The 23,865-nt window shown below is 33.5% G+C and overlaps 3 protein-coding genes across 3 annotated transcripts; all 3 read right to left on the reverse strand.

Annotated features, from left to right (window-relative positions):
- Window positions 1–8,953: 8,953 nt before the first annotated feature.
- LOC139488092 (neuronal acetylcholine receptor subunit alpha-7-like) lies at window positions 8,954–11,886 on the reverse strand. Its single transcript, XM_071273473.1, has 2 exons — window positions 11,262–11,886; window positions 8,954–10,187 (listed from the first exon to the last, which is right to left on the reverse strand). The coding sequence occupies exons 1-2, from the start codon at window positions 11,796–11,798 to the stop codon at window positions 9,483–9,485; spliced, it is 1,242 nt and encodes a 413-aa protein (XP_071129574.1). The 5' UTR covers window positions 11,799–11,886; the 3' UTR covers window positions 8,954–9,482.
- Window positions 11,887–13,082: 1,196 nt separating this feature from the next.
- On the reverse strand, window positions 13,083–15,288 carry LOC139488093 (acetylcholine receptor subunit beta-type unc-29-like). The gene is made up of 2 exons (XM_071273475.1): window positions 14,673–15,288; window positions 13,083–13,866 (listed from the first exon to the last, which is right to left on the reverse strand). The coding sequence occupies exons 1-2, from the start codon at window positions 15,219–15,221 to the stop codon at window positions 13,138–13,140; spliced, it is 1,278 nt and encodes a 425-aa protein (XP_071129576.1). The 5' UTR covers window positions 15,222–15,288; the 3' UTR covers window positions 13,083–13,137.
- A 6,877-nt stretch (window positions 15,289–22,165) lies between these two features.
- LOC139489913 (neuronal acetylcholine receptor subunit alpha-5-like) lies at window positions 22,166–23,572 on the reverse strand. The gene has a single exon (XM_071276759.1). The coding sequence runs from the start codon at window positions 23,570–23,572 to the stop codon at window positions 22,166–22,168; it is 1,407 nt and encodes a 468-aa protein (XP_071132860.1).
- Between the last annotated feature and the right edge of the window lie 293 nt (window positions 23,573–23,865).

The raw sequence follows: 23,865 nt of genomic DNA on the forward strand, positions 1-23,865 counted from the left end.
TTGTCTGATGGAGTTAAATAACAAAAATCCAGATAAACTTCTAATAGATCTATCAAAAGATAAAACACAAGAAACAAAACTATAATCTTATCATTAATTTTACCAAGCTAATGCAAAGATCCAATGAACAACTTTTATTTGTATGCGCTTTGAAAACGACATCATATCTCAGCAAGTCACTATATCCGTTGCAAAATTTGACCGATTTGTGATATCAAATTCTTTAACATAATACTTTTTAAATGAAATTAAATCAATTAAACTACAAAACGATTTGTTGAAAAAAATAAATTCCACGTGTCTGTTTCTAGGCCAATAGGCGTGGTAATAAACCCTTTTGCACAAATAAAATAATACAGTTATAAGTACGCCTGGTTTATTTGCATGTCATCTTTTTGTATCATGTACTATTATAGACATCTACGCAAATAAAGTGTTGCACGTGTATTGGATTTCCATACGGATTAGCTTTTTTATTCTTCTAATCCTTTTTCTAGTTTCTAGTAAACAATTTATAAAATCAGATTACTGTTATTCGGTATAACCACAATCAAAATAGCTATAATATCTGGTATAGGTATATATCTTATTTTAATCCTGCTATGATAATATTAAATTCAGACAGAACACCAATTAAGATTTACTTAACAATAAATTTAATGACAAAAACTTTCAATCCGATCCCCATTCTCCTTAATGAAAATTCAATATTAGTTTCAGATTTTTTTTAGTAGAAAACAAAACATCATCCCTCAGAGTCAATGATCGTATTCTTCTGTAGTAAACGACAGTTATTCAATATATCTAGAAATAATAATCATGAAACAATATGTAACGATTGTCAAGTATTTCGAATCGTGATTCAAGGACAATCCAACTACAAAAAAAACAAAAAAACTTTGTGTTATCCAAAAATTGTTTTGAATGTGCAAAATGAATACTAGAAAATTTCCTCAATAATACCGTGAACACAGTAACGAAATGTCAAATACAGTACTTTTGTTGAAAACACAAAATGCGCACATTTATGTTTTGTAGCAGATAAGTGTTTCTGTTGTTCCGTTGTTTTCCTTTTACAATTAATGTGTTCTCCTCAATTTAGGTTTATGACCCAGATTAGCTTCAGTTAAATCGATCTATGACTATTAATCAGCGGTATACTACTGTTGCATCTATTTATAACTTTATGCGAAAAATGAACAAAGCAAACCATTCACGTGTTGATTTTTTTCATGGTCGCATTCCAACGCATCAACTGCATCTAAAACTAAACTGTCAGTGTGTCAGAAGATACTGAAAATTTAATTTGTTTTCTTCTGAAGGATGTTAAAATTATGTAATTACATGTTTGGTTGAAGACTCAATTGTGGTAGGTTGTGAGTTCGATCAACGGTTTGGTCGGTAAATTTATTATTTGTGTTCTATCCCTAATCGTAGCAACTTCGACTGTCTTGTTTTGCATGCATGTAATGCAAGCGACGCTATAAACCATTTCAACACACCAGATTTCGCCCACGTTGAAGATAATATTATTTTTCGAGACTTTGGTCTCACGGTTCGTATCTTCGAAATAGATTAGCACGTAAACTGATGCTATCCTTTACGTCTAACACTCAACACTATATATATTATAAGCAAAATAAGCCAATAATAACTATTTCTTGAGCAGCACATATGTCTTGTTTCGTTGATATATCTTCTGGGAACTGTTAATACCTTACGAATTCTAAATTTGTATTCTAGTACAATATTTTGACATTGCGTAGAATTAAAACATTAAATCAAGAAATGTAATTTTGGTATCTTTCATTTACAACCCGAAGCGAAAGATAACCAACTAGTATGGGTTTAAAGTGTCTTGTACCAAATCAGGAATACGGCAGTTGTTATATGATAGTCCGGTTTTATGTATGTTGGGGTTTGTTATTATTGCAGTTCAGTATTTCTGTAGTACTGTTGTTTTCCTCTAATAAGTAGTTAATGTGTTCCCCTCGGTTAGAATGTAACCCGGATTTGTAATCTCTCAATCGATTTATGACTTTTGAGCAGTAGTATACTACTGTTGCCTTTAACTATAACTAAATCGGTAATTCAATTCTTATTATGCACATTTCCCCATAGCGTTATTCTCTCGTTGAAAATCGTACAGTTTATGTATACATTCCTGTAACCAACTCGTTGTCTTTGTAACTTAAATCAAGCCATTTGTATTGTATTTTGTACTTTCCCGGGCTTGTATTTCCTATCATGATTTCCTTGATAGAGGATTGCTGCTAACAAGGAAGCTATTAAACCAAGAGTTTCAAAAGGTGAATTTGAAATCATCCCTTCGTAAATTTTACGGACGCCATCACGAGTTGGTTGACCGTTATGGAATAACCGTTTCACAGAGGATATCGGATATGTAGTATCTTCAAAACCAGTCCCTTTTCACGAATGTGACCACAGTATGTGACTACTTACCGGATTTGTAATAACATAAGCAACACGATGGGTGCCACATGTGAAGCAGGATCTGCCTACCCTTCCGGAGCACTTGAGATCTGTTTTCTGTGTTGTGTCTTCTGTACTATTATTTGTCTGTTTGTCTTTTTATTTTTAGTCATGGCGTTGACAGTCTATTTTCGATCTTTGATTTTGACTATCCCTCTGGAATCTTTCGTCCCTCTTTTGTATTGTTTTACATTTTGACATACATTTTAATCAACCTTATAATATTATTTAAAATAGCGTGTCTGTCGTACTAAATTATAATCCTGGCACCTTTGATAACTATTTACTAATACGGTATGGATTTTTCTCAGTTTTCTCAGGTGGCCGTACTTTTAATTGTTCATATCGTTCTTACTTTGTTTAAACTTTTCTTTTGGATATTCTGTCATTAGCAGTCATACAATAAACTCCTTATTTTTATGAATATGTAGGTATTTTGTTTAGAAGTAGAAATACGTGCAACCATGAAGATAAACTAGTATAATAACTGACAATGTTTCAAAGAAATAGTACTATGGAGCCAGTAGAACTAAAAACAATATGATATTTGGAATACACTAATTAACCCCCAGCCAACAAGAAAACATATTAGTGCTGTTTTTGAACTTTCAAATCCCGAAATGAAGAAACATGACATTTGACGCCAAATAATCTAATTACTCTTAATTTTTGTCCGATTTACCGTCCTGAGCTGACCATATTGAACTCATACTAATAGAATAATCCGTCCAAACAGAAATAATTGTGCAGCTAAATAATATTAATCCTCTAACAATTCATATTTAGTATGTTTGTTAAATTCTACAGTATGCAGTCTAGACTTTATACATGAACTATGACAGATAAAAGTCTTAATGGGCATTTAATAAATTAATATTGAAAATAACCAAACAAAACATTTGTGTAAAAAGAAATTATAAGAAAACAATAGACAGGTGACACAAAGCCTAACATGAAAAGTTAACATGGTCAGTAGATTTGTTAATCGACAATCTAATGATGTGTTTTTCTGTCAAGTTGCTATAGGATGTTGGGGAGAACACACTTTCAAAAGAAATAATAGTGGGGAATTCACAATGACAAAGCCAATAGAGGGTTCAGTTTGACATTATCTGATAAAAGGGATTTCATGAACTCGTAATAAACCTAAACCTTATATCGCAACATCAAGATAAACATACCCTGCACCTTTCAACAATTGTATATGATATGTTTTGTCATTTATTTCACATAATATTTGACCGATGACAGACAGGGTCATATGATAATTTAGTCTCGAAATTTTTACAAAAAAGGACGAATGCATGAACTTACAAACATATCCTAATCGGATAAACCTTTCTTTATGAATTTAACTTATACTATACCTTTAATATATTAAAACAACTTTTTACATTCTTTCACTCAATTTTGACTAATACGTAACAATTTCTATCATCAGTACACTGGTTGCAATATTTATTCAAAATACTGATTATAGTAATTCTCATGAATTCAATCTATGAATAAATGTTTCGAATCAAAAACGTTAATGTTTCTATTTGAATGAACGTGAAAGGAAAAGTTAATACGGCTTGAATGCATTAACAAAAATAAACTTAAGAAGGTTGATATTTATAAAATATATAAATATACTTAAGAAACACGTCTATATCTTAACAAGTAATAATGTCTTCTATAGCCACAGATGACCTTTTTAATGAAGACAGGACAGTGGAAGAAACAATAATAGACGAAGTTGTGAAATCTGTCGAAGAAAGGACATGCTTACGTCAAAGACGTTCAATGGCTATGAAAGTGAAACTTCAAGAAATGAACGATAGAAAAAATAAACTGGATGAACTCAGACTAAATCGCCTGGCCTCTCTTGGAATTCACGTTGATATCAAACGTATTCGTGACGAAGTAAAGAAGACAATTGACAATCAAAGAAAAGCACAGACTTACTTTCAGTTAGATTTCGATACTACGTCTGATACTTGTCTTCAAACGGAATCTAACAATGAACAAATTCTAGATGTGGAGGTTAAAAAGAACTTGGAAGACCAGATACGTCTTAACATTGCACTTGAAAGGTTGCAACAACTTAACCCGCCACAATATGATAAAGACAGTAAACAAGTGAGAAATAAAAGACGTAAATCGGTTTCAAATATCAATGTAGCAAAAAGACCTTCATCTCAGACAACAAAAATGCCAACTGGACGACGCACGTCAATAAGTAACCCTTCCGGTGAATTCGGCAAGTCTTTACAACGACGCAAGTCAATAAGTAACCCTTCCGGTGAATTCGGCAAGTCTTTACAACGACGCAAGTCAATCAGTAACCCTTCCGGTGAATTCGGCAAGTCTTTACAACGACGCAAGTCAATCAGTAACCCTTCCGGTGAATTCGGCAAGTCTTTACAACGACGCAAGTCAGTAAGTAACCCCTCCGGTGAATTCAGCAAGAATAGTCAAAATTCTTTACAACGACGTCAGTCAATAAGTAACCCATCCGGTGAATTCAGCAACAAAGGTCAAACACAACGACGCAATTCTATCGGAAACATTTCTGATAGGACAAAATCCAAAGGACCCAAATCACTATTGGCACCTATTGAAAGCAATGAATTTAAAAAAGTGTCAACTAAAGTGAAAAATGCGGTGAAGGTAAAATAAATCTTTCTGATGTATCGGATTATTTTAGTCAAATTAGTGCTTGTAAGTTTATATCAATTTGAGATTATTATCAAAGTTTAATTGTTTTATCTAACACTATAAGAAGTGCAGTCGTCATAATAAATTGGTTTAATGTAAGACCGATTTTATTGTTCTGTGTTAATGGTGTGTATCACACGTTGTAATTGTAAACTATGACAATATTGGACTAATTTATGTTTATTGAAATTATAACAGAACATGAACTTGAAATGCCATGTATTGTTTTACTTGCTATGTTTTACAAACTTGTGCAATGATCAAAGTAATTAGAGCTGTTTGATAGCGGTCGTGACAAATTGTATCAGTTTAGTTCTTGGTTTAATTCCAAAATAAAAATCGTTGCTTTGAAAGAATAATACTAAAATTTGAAAACATGCCCAATTATAATGAATGCTAGTGGGTATTGTTATAGCAATTAATAACATTATTTTTGTTTCATTTCTGAACAATGCACTGCATAATACATAAGCAAATAAACTACTGCCAATGCATTTGTCCTAGTATTCTCTCGTTATTGATCACATTTAATATCCCACGCTACAAAAAGTACCAATTGAAATAAAATCATCAAATGGATAATGGACCTATTACAAAAATACCAAGTAAAAAAATCATCAAGTATTCTGATACAAAACTAACACGTTTTTAGGGGAGAATAAATACATATTCACAGGTTCATTTATCAACAGTAATATTTAAAAATAAGTTGCTTTTTGCTTGCCACACTTTGCTCAAAGATATTGAAAGAGTAGTGCTACCGAGTTTGAGCAGCTGATTTGATGGTATACATTGTAATAGTAAAATAGTGTTAAAAAGTTGTAAAAAAGAGTAAAAAAATTATGTAATATGGTAATAACTCATGAAAGATGAGGTTTATAGGTTTGTTTGCCAGACACGCGTTTCATCTACATAAGATCTACCAGACAAGACACAAGAAGTAATCATTACATGTATTGACTTTTCTACTGTATTTTTTCTGACTTAAACCCATAGGAACAAAACGTTCACCAGTAGTGTTTCGACATAGTGGTTGAAAAAAACCTCATCAAAGATACCAGGTTTATAGTTTAGTACGACAAACGTGTGTTTCGTCTACATAATATTCATTATTGGCGCTTCAATAAAAATGGTTAGGGGCTAAATTCAACACCAAGATGGAAGCATGCATTAAAAAGTAAAGGTGACAGACAGTATTTTTCAAAATGTAGCGTAAGCATTCTTTGCCTGGTTTATAAAAGAGCTAAGTGTGAATAATTAAAAATTCAATAACAGTAATTTTTCATTAAATCGTATCAATGATATTTCATATCATGACAGAAGTATTGACTACTGAGAGTATGATACAATCGGGAACAAAACATTCACCAGAAGTTGCAATGAGCCACTGGTTGTAAATACCATTCCATGATATGTATTTGACTTTTGTCCTCTTCATTTTTCTGACTACTATTTTTCGAAAAACTAAGGAATTTCGTATCCCAGGCATAGATTACCTTAGCCGTATTTGGCACAACCTTTTGGAATTTTGGATCCTCCCTCAATGCTCTTCAACTTTGTACTTGTTTGGCTTTATAAATATTTCGATATGAGCCTCCCTGATGATTCTTATGTAGACGAAACGCGCGTCAGGCGTACTAAATTATAATCCTGGTACCTTTGATAACTAACTACGATGCAATACTGGTGAATGTTTGGTTATCATCGGGAACAAAACGTTCACCAGTTGTACCTCGACTAGGTGGTTGTAAAAGTTCAGAAAAGCTATCAGGTTTATAGTTTGGTATGATAGACTTGTGTTTCGTCTACATAAGATTCATTAGTGGCGCTCGACTCAAAATAGTTTGAGTGAAAAGGGAGGGGGGATTCAACACGTAGTTGAAGAGCATGCATTAAAAACCAAAAGTTGCAGAAAATAGTTCGAAATATAACGTAGGCATTCTTTGACAGGGTTGAAAAAAAGCACATAGGCAAAAGGCAAATATGAATATGCCGTGATTGAATCAGTTGAAAAAGAAAATAGAAAGATACCAAAGGGACTTTCAAACTGATAGGTCGAAAATATACTGACTGCTCCATACCGTGATTGTTTTCCTCAATACTGACACAGGTGGACGATTCCATACTAAAATCTATGACAAATGGGATGGTTTCAACTTCCCAATTGTCAATTTGCCATTTCACAGCAGTAACATTCCCTCTTCTCCGTCGTATGATGTTTATGTATCTCAATTGATACGTTGGGCTCTTGCATATTCACACTTCACCGACTTTATCTACAGGAGTGTGCTCCTTACGCAGAAACTGCTCCAACAGATTTATATGTAAACTAACTATGACATCTTACCATGTCTTAGATTGTGGTTAAACATCTATGTGGTACCGAACGTGACCTATTCTCGAATTTAACTGTTATACCGAGTATGAATTTGCATTGCTATACCCCATGTCTCGGTATTTTGTACATCCAAGATTCATGTATTTACTTTTTATGTTTCTGTTATGGTTTCGGTTGGATAATGTAAAATCGTTTGTAGTCCAAATTATTATAAAATTGCTTTTCAATACCATTGTTCATTGACATGAACATTGTTTGGACTGGTATTGTGAATATAACTGTATAAAATTCGAGATTGCATGTTTGTTACGTAAGTGAGTCACTGTTTGTGATGTCCTGTGGTGTTTGTCGTTGATGGCATATGTTTGTTGTTGTTCTGCGGTTTGCATGTTGTGTCGACTATCATATTATTTGTTTGTGCTTTTCTCTGAGTGTTTTCCTTGCGTGTGTTTGTGCTGTATTTCGTCACGTAGTGTTGTCACTTTTTGCGATATTGTTTAACATTGTCATAAAAGTAGGAGGTATAGTTAACAATAAAACCAGGTTCAATCAAACATTTTTTTTTATTCAAATGTCCTGTACCTAGTCAAGAATATGGCAATTATATTTGATATTTATATATGTTGGCGTTTATTTTTGTTGCACTTAAGTGTTCCTGTTGATCCTTTGTTTCTTCTTATAGTTGATGAAGTTCCCTCGGTTTTAGTTTGTAACCCAGATTTGTTTCCTCTCAATCGATCTATGACTTTTGAGCAGTAGTATACTACTGTCGCCTTTATTTATTACTAAATTGGTAATTTTTATGTGCATTTCCCCACAGCGTTGTTCTCTCGTTGAAAATCGTATACAAAGGTTGCCGATTGGTCTAGACAGCTGGACACAATACATGTGGTGTTGTCTTGATTATCAATAGCACGAGTTCAAATCCGGATAGGGAAAAGCAAAATGTTGCTACCGCAAATTTTCAGTTTCTATATTGTTGTGCTAATATTTGGAGTAATTATGAATATAATATGTGTTTTCATCCGTGTATTACCTTCACTGGTGATCCAATTGATGGATCTGTCGTAGAGTTGTCACATGTTTAGACGTGACTGCATCTCACGATCCTTTACGAAAGACAATTTAGCTAATCTACAATCAACTCCATCTTCATGCCTAATATATCATGTACTGCGTTCGTTCTAGATTCTACTGACAAGGTAGAAATATACCACAAGGCCATAGAAAACTGAATTTTGTTCAGTTAAGATGGCCAAGTGGTCCAGAGAGCCGGACATAGGGTAGGCAGTGTTGTTTCGATATCTCAATAGCATGAGTTAGAATCCCGGCGAGGGAAGAACAAAATTTGCTTCCGCAATCATACAACATATGCAGGCGCTGCTAGAATATTGACTTATAGAAATAGATAGTACGCAATCAGTGAGTACGGATATTCATTTACTGTTTATTGAAATAATGCATTATTATACACCAACTGGGTTGATTACATACATGAACATTGACAAAATAACACATTACTTAATACAATACAAAACTTAATTAAAAAAAGGTGACCAGGATGTTTTGATAAATGGAACAGCATACTGCATAACTATGGAAATGCAAGACATACATCAAATTTACCCACGTTATCAATCTCATCTATAATTGAATAGATATTTATTTGTTTTAAAGATTTACTGAACAAATGAGTATAACAAACTTTCCCCCTTCATACACATCAATTAGTCAGATGATATATGTGTAAGAGACGACAACACATCAAAATGATACCGTATCAATATATTTATTTGGAAGAATTAATCTTACCGCAGTTTGTGTGCGATTTCTTATAATATAATGATAATGATGTTCACAATATTTTATAATGCAATTATAGTGAAATTAAGGACAAATCTTTGAATTGTGCAAATCGTATCATTGTTGACTGGTTTATATTTGATTTTTTTTAAGCTGCAGTCGCCAAGGGAACTAGGAAAAAGACTGACACAGTTAGTGTTCCTACGAGAAACATGATAAAGAAAAACCAGTCCAAAAGTTCTCCCACTGTCTTCCACTGAATATCATCTAAATCATAGTCATAATTGTACATAGGTGGCGTGTCGATGTCAATTTCTTCTGTTGGATCAGGTTCTATTTCTGGAGGATCCATATCGTTACGCCATTTTTTACATTTCCGACAAGTGAGAAACGATGTCAGATGTTTCAGCCATTTTGGTATCTCTATTGAATCGTCTTGATGGTAAACTCGCAGGGTCATTATTGTTATAATAGTTGATAAAGCGCTCATAACCAACATTAGTGTAAGGAAGTAACAAAGAAGAGACATTGGCTGGGAGGCTTGTGGTAAATTTTCAGAAACCATAGTGAGGAAAACTGCAAAAGTTAAGAATGCTGTGACGGCATAACCAACTCTTTCACCGGAGTCTGCTGGTAACAAAAATACCAAGCCGTTCAAAAGGCCTAGAATAACGATTGGAATCACCATATTGATTAGAAAATAACCAGGTCGTCGTTTCATTGTTAATGTGTAGGTTAGGTACGCTGCACTATTAAATGTTTCCTGGTCCACAGTAGTTGCTGCTAAATCCCATTCTACATTTGTTTGGTAGTAAGTCAGGTCTATGACATTTGTTGTATTTTCTAGAAACACCTACAAGAAATAAGAATTCACAAACTGATGATAACAATTAGTATATATATTATATTGAGTTTTACAAATGATAATCACGATTTAGATTAAAAATTATTTTGTAAGAAGTGCTCTTTTGTGTCAACCTATTGTAACAATTCAGAAGGAACTCGTTTAATCGGACGATATACTGCTGACGGATAGGCTAGTTACTGTTAAGGAATGCTAACATATTTGGTTTAATTCGGATTTACATTTATGGTAATGATGTGGTCAAAGCTTCGGTAACTCAGTGAAGACTACAAAAAAGAAGGAAGTAAAGAAACGAACCTGTGAAGCACCGACAATTTTCCAGAAATCTATGTATTAACCAGTCTTTTTATTAACTGTTAATTTTGTTTCATTCTTTAAATGCATAACATTAATGTATTAATAACATAAACAACATATAAAATTGGTTGAACATGAGAGGGTTGGAAAAAAAAGTAAAATCACAAAAATACTGAACACCGAGGAAAATAACGACTTCTTGTTGAAACTACAAGTAAAAGCCGCAATAGTATAACAGTATTAAAAAGTCATAAATCGATTGAGAAAAAACAAATATGGGTTACGAAACAAAACCGAGGGAAACACATCATATATAAGATGAAAACAAAGGATCAACATAAACAGTACAACAAACCAACCATATAAGAGTATAAACATTGTAGCATAAATTGGTGCTCCCGTTTTGGACATCGATATTCACGTCTTAAATACACAAGGAGCATGGCATTCTTCATATGGCATCAATCGTGGATGTAAGCGTCTTGAGTAAAGTTTTGCAATTATTTGTTGGAACTTAGTCTGTGAGCAGTACAATTAGTATCAAGACGAAAGAGCAATTTATAGTATGTTTAAATCAATATCATATATTATGAAAAGTGATTTTTGTACTGTATTTATTTAAATCGATTTACCCTACGTTAATTATCATTCCTTTGAACAACCCAAAGCACACGAAAATACAAAAAAGGGGGAGAACAAGATACGAGGTAACAGGAATATGTTTACATTAAATCATCTTCAATATTATATGCTATGGTAACGTACTTGATTGTCGTAATATCCCCATGGCGTAAACTTCACCTTACACGACTGTGTGTCGAACGGATAGTATGAGACATCTACAGGACATCCCGTCTTGGACACAACACCAACTGTCCAGGAGTGCACACCAGTACTCGTTATCCTCATTTTATAACTAGTATGTCCTAATTCTTCCAAAGATTCTACAGAGTTAGACAAGACCAGAGACGGTTTCCAAAAATTATCCTGCGGTAACAAAATCTCTGTCATAGGGTTAGTACCTGCTGTCCAGGTTAGCAAATCGTTTGTCCAGTTTACGTCTATAAAGCCAACGAGCTCCAATTGCCCTGCTATCTCGTCAAAGTTAGTAATTGCTATTAGGTAAAACTTCATATAAACCGTTAATTTGTCGGTCTGTGCCTCTTTGGGAAATATTTTTTTGTTGTAACTTGTGAATGTAGAACTGTCAAGAAAATTCTTAAAGTCGTCTGAAGACTGTGATGAAATTGGCACTAAGAAAGTATAAAACATACATAAAAACAAAAGATACTTGTTTGCCATCTTCGAAATACTTTCCAAATGGTTAAACTTCACACATATTACTTTACATTATAGATGTACAAGTATCACTTTATAAATCATTGTTTTAAAATCGTGTTTTGCATGCCAATTATTTGACGTAGGTTTAATTAAGATAATAGGTACAGATACCCGAATTAAATAAAAGACTTTAATTAATCGTGTTATAACCACTAGACTTCAAAGTTGACACCATCTTCTGTTAGGGTCACGAATAAGAAAGATTTGTTCTGAATTACCTTTGGTCATTCAACTGCATGGAGATTTAAATGCTACTAATTATGACAGATTTGATAACTAAATATGTGAATTTATGAACAACCTGTAATCTGGCCATCTGCTAACAAGGGCAACACAAATGTGGTTTAATCCATGTCTAGATCGAACCAGTCTTTAAGTTTGGCATTAAACGCATGCTTATAGGTATAGGAACTAGGACGGGTTGGCTAGGATAGCTACATTATCACGTAAATAATCAATCCCAGCGCGTCAGTATTTTTTAATGCGCGTTTTATTCATTCAAATTGGTACCATTAATGTAATCATTACCAGTTATTACTTCTAGATATGATGCCTTTTTATTGAACACATGTGGTGCATGTCTTTAGCATCTGCCATATTAACCCACTGAACTAAATATAAAGAAACCTTAGGTACGAATAGTGGTGTCTTATACCCAGAATAACACCTTGATATTTTTACAGAAACCGTTTTTTCCTCCAAAGCACCTCAGCTCACTTCCAATTTTTATTTAGTATTAATGTTGTACTGTTGATTGTCTTGTTGACCTTTTCTTAAATTTCTTCTGTGGTTTGTCTATTTTCGGCATGCGTCTATTAGCTACGGTGTTGTTTTGACGTCTTTTTTGTTGTTGCTATGTTATCGCCATTTCCTACTGGGATTCTTTTTTTTTTGTCTTTTCATTTAGATTCATTTCATTTATTTCATAATGTTTAAACGTTGCATTAAGCGAATATCTACCAACTAATACGAATAAAAACTTAATTCAACGTTAATTGGCAACTGATATGTTCTTTAATTGATAGCGTTTGATTCTGTCAGTTTTTATGATCTACCCATTTTTTGATTTGCCTTGGAGTTTGGTATTTTTGTTATGCTTTTTTCGAAGAAAAAAAAAGAATGATTTAGATTTCGAGTTAGTGTGTACAAAACTATATCGTTATTTGAGACCAAATGAATTTTGAATTACTTTAACGAGTCTTAATTGGGTTAACTAGTAGGTAGTCAGCAAAAACAACAACACACTAGAGTCAATATTTATCACTGATAAGTCATATCTAAATAAATAACAGACACAATTTTACGTTTCTGCAAAAGCTAATGGAAAATAGAAGAAAATGGCCACAACAATTGTCATAATCAGGAATAAAAGGAAAAATGTCCAGTCTAAAACACCCCCTACATCTTTCCACTGCATCTCATCCCAGTCTGTGTATTCTTCTGTCACGCTCTCATCGTCCTCCTCTTTATCAAACTCGTCATCTCCCCATTCATCAGAACTGTCACCTATTTTGCTCTTTCGTTTCTTTTTAGAACAACAATTTTTACCCTTCTGGCATTTAAGAAAGGATGTAACATGTTTCAGCCAAAGTGGAATTTCTGTAGCCTCTTCTTGAGAATATACTCTCAAAGTCAAGGTCGCCATGGCCATCGACAGAGAGCTCATAACCAGCATTAATGTCAGATATATGCTAAAAATTGTGATTGGACTTGACGAACGTGGAATGTTATCAGCTATCATTGTAATATAAATAACCAGTGATAAGAAGGTAACGACCGAGTAGGCAATTCGTTCTCCCGATTCTGCTGGCATCATGTATGAAAGACTGCTTAAAATACACAATATCAGGACCGGTAAGGCGTAATTGATAAGAACATTTCCGGGACGTCTGGAAATTTGTAGATTAAATGTTAAATATGATGCTCCATTAATTGTACTCATTGATATAGATGTTTGGTCAATCCACCACTGAACGTTTTCTGCAAAGTAGGTCAGCTCTATTGCAGAGGTAGAGTTCTCAAGTTTAACCTTTAAAGCAAAAAAGCAAAAAATGTAATCTTGCTTAAATGATAATGAACGTTTCCATTTTCAATCGACAATAAAAGAAAAAAAAATATACTAGTTTTAGTACATCTAAAGTTGATATACGATGCAAACTGTAGTGTATCCTAAACTTGTACGATGTCTGTACGATGCAAACTGTAGTGTATCCTAAACTTGTACGATGTCTGTACGATGTAAACTGTAGTGTAGTCTACTCTTGTACGATGTATATATGATGTAAACTGTAGTAAGTTATACAGTTGTATGATGTAAAATGTAGTGTAGCCTACAAGTGTACGATGTCTGTATAATGCAATGTAAACTATAATATAGTCTTCACTTGTATGATCTAAATACTCGCCTACACTTGTACGGTGTGTGAATCGAGGCCTATCTTTGTACGGTGTGAATAGTGTCATACACTTGTACGGTGTGAATTGTGGACTACATTTTTACGGTGTGAATTGTGGCCATCACTTGTACTTTGTGAAATGAAGCCTACAGTTTTACGATGCGATATATGGTCTTTAGTTGTGCGATGTGAGTTGCAGTCTACACTGTAACGATGTGAATTGTGGCTTACACTTGTACGATGTGAGATGTAGACAACAGTTTTACAATGTGAATTATAGCTTACACTTGTTCGATGTGAGTTGTTGCCTACACTTGTACGGTGTGAAGGCTACTGTTCATTATATAAAAGTAGACTACTTTATATTATTTAGAAGCAGATAACTGTCCATTATATACAAGTAAGAAAAAATAGTTGCAAGCAAATGTAAGATATTTACCTGATCTTCCAAATAACCCAACGGTGTAAACTGTAGTTGGCATGTATGTGTATCGAATGGATAATGTGACATCGTAATTTTACAGCTAGTCTTTGATACTATTCCTACTTTCCATGTGTGCGTACCGTCCTTATTTACTCGGATTTTATTACTCCTGTAACCTAACGTTTGAAGTGTTTCAACTGTATTGTGTATTGAAATTGGTGGCAACCAGACGTTGTCTTGAGCAATCATCATTTCATCTATACCGGCTGTCCATGCCGTCAACAAATCATTGGTCCAAGATGCTTCTATAAATCCAACTAAATGCATTTGTCCATGTGCTTCGTCCATCTTATTTATAGCAATTAGTGAATATTTCATGGAAACAATCATCTGATCGGATTGTGTTGCCTTTGGAAAAATCTTTTTATTGTAAGTTGTGAATTCCGTTCCTGATAGAAATCCTTGAAAATCTGTATGTGATGCACATAGTACTGTACTGGAAAACGTAGTTATCAAAATAACAGCAATATACATTGTTCTAATCATTTTCATTTCTTGGTTCATTTGGTTTTCAAAACTATAGACAAATATAAGTAAGAAAACGTTTGTAAATAAAATTCATAAATTCTTCGCCTCAGCGGATGGGTTAAAGTAAACTGTCATTGTTTCATGATTCGCGCTATTTATTTTGAATAAAGGATAGCGAGAAAACAACACCAAACAAAATAAATATTTAAAAAAGAATAATGGTCATTTGTTGGTTTGAAAGCCATGTTTTGGTACACAGATAGTTAAGTTGTACTGACAACTTCATAAAGAATCAAAGGAACATGAAGAGATTTACGTGTAAATGAAAATGAAAAAGCAATGTTGATCAAGGGATTAAATTGGGAGGTTTTTTTAAATGATGAACAATTTAGATAAAAAGCAAATTTCTGGCAGCTTGAACTAGTAACAAAAGGGCAGTGTTTTTAGAAAATGACAAAATTTCAAATAAGTATTGCGAACACTTATACATTAGAACTTACAATTAAAAGAAAAAAAGGGGGTGTCATAACAAGAAAGAATCAATGAAATAGCTCATGTAAAATAATGGTTTATTTTCGTTTATCTTACTGGCAAATTATAACTACACTTCAAATACTGAATGATTATGAATGTTTGAATGTCCGAGGGTTTGATAAGTTCATCGAGCACCATTCGTTCGATTCATTGACTAGTAGTCAGAACATGTCCGAGTAGGCGCATATCTTCCCGTTGACTGTATGCAAGACAAGGTCAAAGCAGGATTCATATTCGTATAATTGTGAAATATTCTCGTTCTGATACGACTGTTATAAAATTACACTTTTTCAATTTGATGGGTCCCTAGCACTTTTCTTGATTTACCTTCATCAGGAACGTCCAGACATAAAGAATTGAAAGCAAGGTGTGTTAAAATACGTAGACATGTTTTATGTTATAGAACTAACAAGGACCTACAAGGAATATCCAAATTCAACTTTGGTAAAAAAAGTCACTGAATGTTAAAACCACAATCATCATCATCATGATAAAATATAAAAGCCTGATTCCACCCTCAACAAACAAACAAAAATAAAACCAAGGCAAAACCATTTAATGTAAGCTAGGTTCTGGAATTTGTAGTTGTACCTGTAGTTCAGTTACTTTAAAAATTTGGAAAACGTACCAATTAAATCATGCCATTATTGGAAAAATCGGCTGCTGGGCGGTCAGTAACATTAAGAACTGCTATTTTACCAGCAAAGGTATATATCTAATGATATACGAGCCTAATTTCCCATGTTCATTGCTCCTCCAATAAAAAAGAATAGACGTTCACGTTCTAGTCAGCAACCACTCTTTATTATCATATGCTGACAAGTAAGTTTTCCATTCTCAATTTTAAGTGGTCACTTAAGATTGAAACACATTTTCTTGAACGGGTAGGTAGACGATGTTTTTTTTTAAACTTTTGTCTACTTCCACTTGTACAACTGCATCTTTCAAAAAGTGTTAACAGTTATTAACCATCATATTAACAAAAAGTGTTAACAGTTATTAACAATCATATTAACAAAAATTGTTAACAGTTATTAACCATCATATTAACAAAAAATGTTAACAGTTATTATACCATCATATTAACAAAAAATGTTAACAGTTATTAACCATCATATTAACAAAAAGTTTTAACAGTTATTAACCATCATATTAACAAAAATTGTTAACAGTTATTAACCATCATATTAACAAAAAGTGTAAGTTACAGTTTGGCTATGTTATATATACGTCTATTTTACAACAGGCCGTATTACTGTCCCACTTTAGATAACGTTTTGTATTTTGTTGTTGTTACAACAGGCCGTATTACTGCCCCACTTTAGATCCCGTTTTGTATTTTGTTGTTGTTACAACAGGCCGTATTACTGCCCCACTTTAGATACCGTTTTGTATTTTGTTGTTGTTACAACAGGCCGTATTACTGTCCCACTTTAGATACCGTTTTGTATTTTTTTTTGTTACAACAGGCCGTATTACTGTCCCATTTTAGAAGCCGTTTTGTATTTTTTTGTTGTTACAACAGGCCGTATTTCTGTCCCACTTTAGATGCCGTTTTGTTTTTTGTTGTTGTTACAACAGGACGTATTACTGTCCCACTTTAGATACCGTTTTGTATTTTTTTGTTGTTACAACAGGCCGTATTACTGTCCCATTTTAGATGCCGTTTTGTATTTTGTTGTTGTTACAACAGGCCGTATTACTGTCCCATTTTAGATGCCGTTTTGTATTTTGTTGTTGTTACAACAGGCCGTATTACTATCCCACTTTAGATACCGTTTTGTATTTTTTTCTTGTTATAACAGGCCGTATTACTGTCCCACTTTAGATACCGTTTTGTATTTTTTTGTTGTTACAACAGGCCGTTTTACTGTCCCACTTTAGATACCATTTTGTATTTTGTTGTTGTTACAACAGGCGGCCGTATTACTGTCCCACTTTAGATACCGTTTTGTATGTTTTTGTTGTTACAACAGACCGTATCACTGTCCCACTTTAGATACCGTTTTGTATTTTGTTGTTGTTACAACAGGCCGTATTACTGTCCCACTTTAGATACCGTTTTGTATTTTTTTGTTGTTACAACAGGCCATATTACTGTCCCACTTTAGATACCGTTTTGTATTTTTTTGTTGTTACAACAGGCCATATTACTGTCCCACTTTAGATACCGTTTTGTATTTTTTTGTTGTTAAAACAGGCCGTATTGCTGTCCCACTTTAGATGCCGTTTTGTATTTTGTTGTTGTTACAACAGGCCGTATTACTGTCCCACTTTAGATACCGTTTTTTTTTTTTTTTGTTACAACAGGCCGTATTACTGTCCCACTTTAGATACCGTTTTGTATTTTTTTGTTGTTACAACAGGCCGTATTACTGTCCCATTTAAGATACCGTTTTGTATTTTTTTGTTGTTACGCTGTTCTCTTTTTAATCATAATGAGAAATGACCAAAAAAAAATTGAGGCATTATTTTTTAAAAGGCAAAGAGTGACATAAAATATCTCCAAATATTTGAAAAACACTTTTTTACAAAAACTCCGTTAGATATGTACATATAAACATTTTAGTCTGGAATACCATTATTTATTTATTAGTTTATATTGGCTTTAAAGTTTTCCGTGACTGCGAGTATCGGTGTTTTGTGTCTTGTTTTTTTGTTAGTTGTTTTTCCTCGTACTGATTATGTGAGTAAAGCAAAATTGGAACTGATTTTTATGATTTGCCCTTCAGTTGAATGTCCCGGTTTGGGGAGGGTTGAGCGCCTACATACATATAATTAACCCGCCACATTTTTTAATTTTTTGTTGAAGGAACGTACGATGGCCCCTAATTCGTATATCCACTTCTTTTGAACTTATTGACAATCATACCACATCTTCTTATTTTTATATTAAATATACTCAGACCACAAGTCCTTGCATAAAACCAAACATGGGCAAGTAATATTTACAACACTTACTTTTTCTTTTGGTATACTTTTCGTTAAGATAAAAAAAAAAGTGAACATATTTTCTAAATATTTCTAATACTAACTTTTGTTAATGATAAAACATCATTTAAAACATATAATATGAACAAAATATTAATATGAATAAAACAGTATATACAGATAACATAGTTGAAAAGTTTCTTATATCCCTACCTACACAAAATTTACAAAGATTACTTATCTTCAAGTACATGTATATGGTTTTGTAATTAAGAAACAAGTTTTTTTTACTTTTTTTTTTATTTACAGGAACATGTGGAAACTATTTTCGTAACGAAAAGCTTTTACTTACACCCGTTCAAAGCAAATTGTGGCACAGAAATTCTAACAAACAAACTGCATATATTTTGGTCATTAAAAGACCTAAGTAACTGAAACTGATAATGCCCGATAATTTTCAAATAATTGACTTGAAACAAAATGTATAAATAAACAAGAAAATAAAAACATAACTTATTTAAGCCATTCTACTGGTAATAATGTGCAATCAATGGCGTCATGAAAATCATAGTCAAAAGGAAATTGACAATAATAAATACAACAAAACATATTTTATCAAAGGTCCTTGCTACATGTTTCCATGTAATTTCATAATCGTTCTTGTATACTTTATCATCTTTCCGGATAACAATAGGGGCAAAGTCTTCTTCGTATTCGGTTTGAAATTTCGGATGGGAAAAGAAGTTATCGTCGTTGTCGTCATACTCCGATAAAGTCAGAGGAGTAACCTTGTTTTGGCGCGAAAGATCATCCTTGTGTTTGTTCTCATAGCAACCACAACATGCAATAAAACGGACTATTCTTTGCGGAACCATATTTCGGGGGTCTTTACTGTGAATAGTCAATGATAAAATGGCTAGGTACGTAAGAACAGAAACGACAAGAATCATCGTTGTAAAATAAAATGACAAAATAGACATCTGTGTCGACGACTTTGGCAATGATCCGGTGACCATAGCCATCAGAATTGATATTGAAAGAAAAACAAACATGGCGAATCCGACCCTTTCTCCAGAACCTGACGGTACAAGGAATATGAGGTTACTCAAGAATACTAACATCAGAAAGGGTAAAAAATGAGTCAGCAAAAAGTATTTTGGATTTCTCTGCAGCGTTAGCTCGAAGTGTGCAAAAGATGTGCTCTCTTTGGTTTCCGTGTAAGGATCATGGGATTTAAGGCGCCATAATTCATGCTCGTTATAGTATGAAGTGTCTAAACTTTCGTTGGTAATTGAAATATTAACTTCTGAATCCATGTAACCCCAAGGCGTAAAAGTTATGTTACATTTTTGAGTATCAAAGGGGAAATAAGTTGAATCTACTTGACAGTTTGTTTTGGATACAATAGAAGGCGACCATTTCATTACTGCAGATTCATCTTTGGTTGGCATCGAGATCCTTACATCTGTATTGGCATCTCCAATCATTGAAATATTTGAATGTGAATTAAAAATGCTGATGGTTGGTACCCACACAACGTCTCGTGGCACAGAAATTTCAGTAACAAAAGGCGGACCGGACACAGCGGATATTAAGTCATCATCCCATGTAATATCCATGAGTCCATTTACCTCTAGATATCCATCTGCTTCATTAAATTCTCCGATACTCACAAGTGTGAAATTCACATCCACAGTTATCTGGTCACTTTGTTCTTTTTTGGGAAAGATTTCATCGACAAAACAAGTTGTACAAGTTATTGCATTTGTATAAAAATTTAAAATATCCTGATATGATGGCGCTCCTGCAACTGGATAAAAGTATAAAATCAAAGTTAAAATCAACACTGTTTTAACCGTAGCCATATTTCTTTTCCCTTATTAAATTAAGAGTTTCGATCAAGCGAATGATAATAAAGTCAAAACAATAGACAGTTTTTGAGCCAGTAAACCTGTTGAACAAATCAAAATGTGACACTTACCTACTTAAGTATTTGAAATAGAATAATTGGTTGAAAGGAGAACTGACATAAGGTTATATTAATAAACAAAAGTAAGAGTAAATAATTATGAGAAAATAATCAGAGCGATCAAATATGGAACACAGCTTTGTGTCAAAAGAATTGACCGCAATTATTTAAAACAATTAACCCATATAATAGTAGTAAAATATAAAACAACGTTCAACTGTACCAAATGGTCCGAGACCACAATTATTTCGTAGTGCATTTCTTTTAGAACATAAATGAAAATTAAAAAAAATCCAACCTGCGCTTTCTCAATGATTTTTTTACAGTGTGTTATACTACTTTTGGGACAAATTACATCAAAATTATAGAAAACTTCATCGGCTCTAACTCAAAATATGGTCAAATTTATGTTTAGGGCGTCTTGAAATCTTTTGACAGCTTCCGAAGTGCTAATTTTTAGCCTTTTTCATCTGGACCAAATCACTCCTTTCCTTTCAAATTCTGGACACAATTTTTTTTACAGTGTAATTTCACCCCCCTTCTTGCAATTTGAGGCATACAAAATGGAGAAATAAATTTGGAAGGGGTATAAAAACATTGGCAAGTAACCCACTGTCAACACTAGGGACTAAAATCAAGGGACAACAATTGTAACAACGAAAATCAAGGGACGACAATTGTGGTCTCGGACCAAATACAAATTGACCATTAATTGTCTCTAAAGTAAGAAGAAAACACTTATCAAAATATTTTTGTTAGCTTGAATTTTCAAGGTGAAACAGTTTCTTACCGTAGCTCCTCTTTAAGTGTTAAAAATGGTAAATAAAAGGATAAGTAAGAAAAACGAAAATGAAAATAAATGCCATCAGAGGTAACCATATGGTTCTAATTTGAATCTAATCATCTTATCTAAGTTGTTAATTTCTGTGTCATTTTGGTCTCTTGTGGAAAGTTGTCTCATTGGCAATCATACCACATCTTCTTTTTTATACTAAACAATATAAAAGTGTCTATTCTACAGATAGGAATGGCAACAACAAACAAGGTTCTTGACTAAGAACAGGTGCGTCAATTTGTGAAGGTGTAAACCTAGTTCAAAGCATTTTCAAAGTAAGCAATGACCGTAAGATAATTTGAACACAATAACACAATAATTTTTTTTTTTATTTGTGGCAAAAATGACATTTTTGAGTTTCCGGACCGTGAACGATATTTTATCACCGATAAATATAGTAATTGTAACACATTCGATATTTTATCATTTAGTATGATATGATTGATAGTGTATATAAAGATATTATTGTGATTTGATAATTTGGAAATAATGCATATTTTGATATTTTCGACTCTCCACATATATGTTGTCTGTAAAATTTACCTTTTTGAACAATTCACAAAACCGTCGTATTTTGGGCCAACGATGCTCCTTTAATTTTCGACTCCTGATAAAATGAACAAAAAGAAGAAGATATATATAGTAGAAATCAGCTTTGCCAAAGATAATTGTTCTGAGAGAAAGAATGTTTAAAAATCAAGTAACCGATCATTATTCTGTTGTAACACCGGTTGTTCCCAACAAGAGGGGTAAAATGTAATAGCCCGAAATTATAAGTGTTCCGGACATGAAAATAAGAAACAATGTTTTATCTACAGTTCTCCCGACAACTGACCATGTTATCCCATATCGGCATTCCTCTTCCTCTTCATCGTCGTCGGATACTTCATCGACATATTCCATTGGTTGCACCATCGACTCATCATCGGTGACGACAGAAGCGCCACTAGATAAATCGCGTTTGACCTCCGTAATATCGTTCTCCGTCATTTCTTTGGTCAATGTCTGTTTACTTTCAGAACGCTTTCTACGTTTAGGGGGCATGAACTTTGATTTGCGACACAAGCGACATGTCAACAAACCAAATATGTAAACTAAAATCCATGGCACTGGGGTATTGTCCTCTTCCTTTGCATAAATTCTTAGGGACAAAATTGTTACGAATGTTGTTAAACTGCTGATGGATAGCATAATCACAAGATAATATACCATATTAGACATAGGTTTGGATGTTTCTGGGAGACTTTGCGATACGATTGTCAAATAAACAGCAAACGTGAGAAAAATATTCGTTGCAAATCCCATTCTTTCTCCTGCTGTCGGTGGAAGTACAAATGATAAAGAGTTAAGAACACCCAGAAGTACAATCGGAATTATCATGTTTATCATGAAATAAATAGGCCGTCTTTTCACAGTTATAGATAGTGAGAGGATGGATCGATTTGATAGACTTGTTGTGTTTATGGTCGAAGACAACAGCTCCCATTCCTGATTTTCAACGAATTGGTCCGTACGAGCATATGTCGTCGTCGGTAGGAACTCTATCTCGTGACTCTGATATCCCCAAGGTGTGAACAATATTTCGCACGTCTGCTCGTCGAACGGAAAGTCAGTGGTATCAACCGTGCATCCAGTTTTGGTAACGATACCAATATTTAAGTCCACTTGACCATTAGTTAGAGTCAATGTTGCATCATACCCTCCTTTTATAAGTGGTGTTAGGCTGGACACTGAATTAAACACGGTGACCGGTGGTAGCCATATATCATCTGACTGAAGATCAATCTCCATCAGAAGATGAGTTTTAGGAAGATAATTAAGAACTATATACTCGTCCAACCATCTTACTTTCATTTTCATAATTAATAATAATGTTCCCGCCACTTCGTCAAACTCCGGAAGTTGTATCAAGCTGAACTGCAAGTCCACATACAATGTTTCATTATTCCAAAGCATAGGAAGCACATTTTTGTCGTAAGATTTTAGAAATAAAGCACTCATCAACTTTCTCACGTGTGAAGCAGTTGGTATTGTTTGTGAAGAACAGTTAGTGCAGTCTAACTGGATAGAACTGTGTATCAGTGCTAGTAAAAGTAGACATGTCGGTAAAGCAGCCATGTTGTTTTTGTTTTAGCCTTAACTGAATTAACTGTACTTATAGAATGATATGTATAACATACACTATTTTGATAGAAATCACACTTCATTTAAATAGAACCATTTATTAAATGTCAATATAACATTAACTCCTTGAAGATTAATTAAGATTCAACTGAAAAGATTGTGATAAAATTCTGTTAAAAGGAATGGATGCGTAAAATAATGAAATCACGATCGTGTCTTTTTGCTACATAACAAGGTGAAATGGTTCAACATTCAAGATAAATTATTAATCTTTAAAATCTTGTTCT

Source organism: Mytilus edulis, chromosome 9 (genome assembly GCF_963676685.1).
Source record: "Mytilus edulis chromosome 9, xbMytEdul2.2, whole genome shotgun sequence".
NCBI classification, from domain to species: domain Eukaryota; kingdom Metazoa; phylum Mollusca; class Bivalvia; order Mytilida; family Mytilidae; genus Mytilus; species Mytilus edulis.

Coding starts and splice junctions, on each gene's coding strand:
- LOC139488092 (XM_071273473.1), bottom strand. CDS start 11,798: ATGGCAAACAAGTATCTTTTGTTTTTATGTATGTTTTATACTTTCTTA. Junction 10,188..11,261: donor GGGGATATTACGACAATCAA/GTACGTTACCAT, acceptor TATTTCTTGTAG/GTGTTTCTAGAAAATACAAC.
- LOC139489913 (XM_071276759.1), bottom strand. CDS start 23,572: ATGGCTGCTTTACCGACATGTCTACTTTTACTAGCACTGATACACAGT.
- LOC139488093 (XM_071273475.1), bottom strand. CDS start 15,221: ATGAACCAAGAAATGAAAATGATTAGAACAATGTATATTGCTGTTATT. Junction 13,867..14,672: donor TGGGTTATTTGGAAGATCAG/GTAAATATCTTA, acceptor TTTGCTTTAAAG/GTTAAACTTGAGAACTCTAC.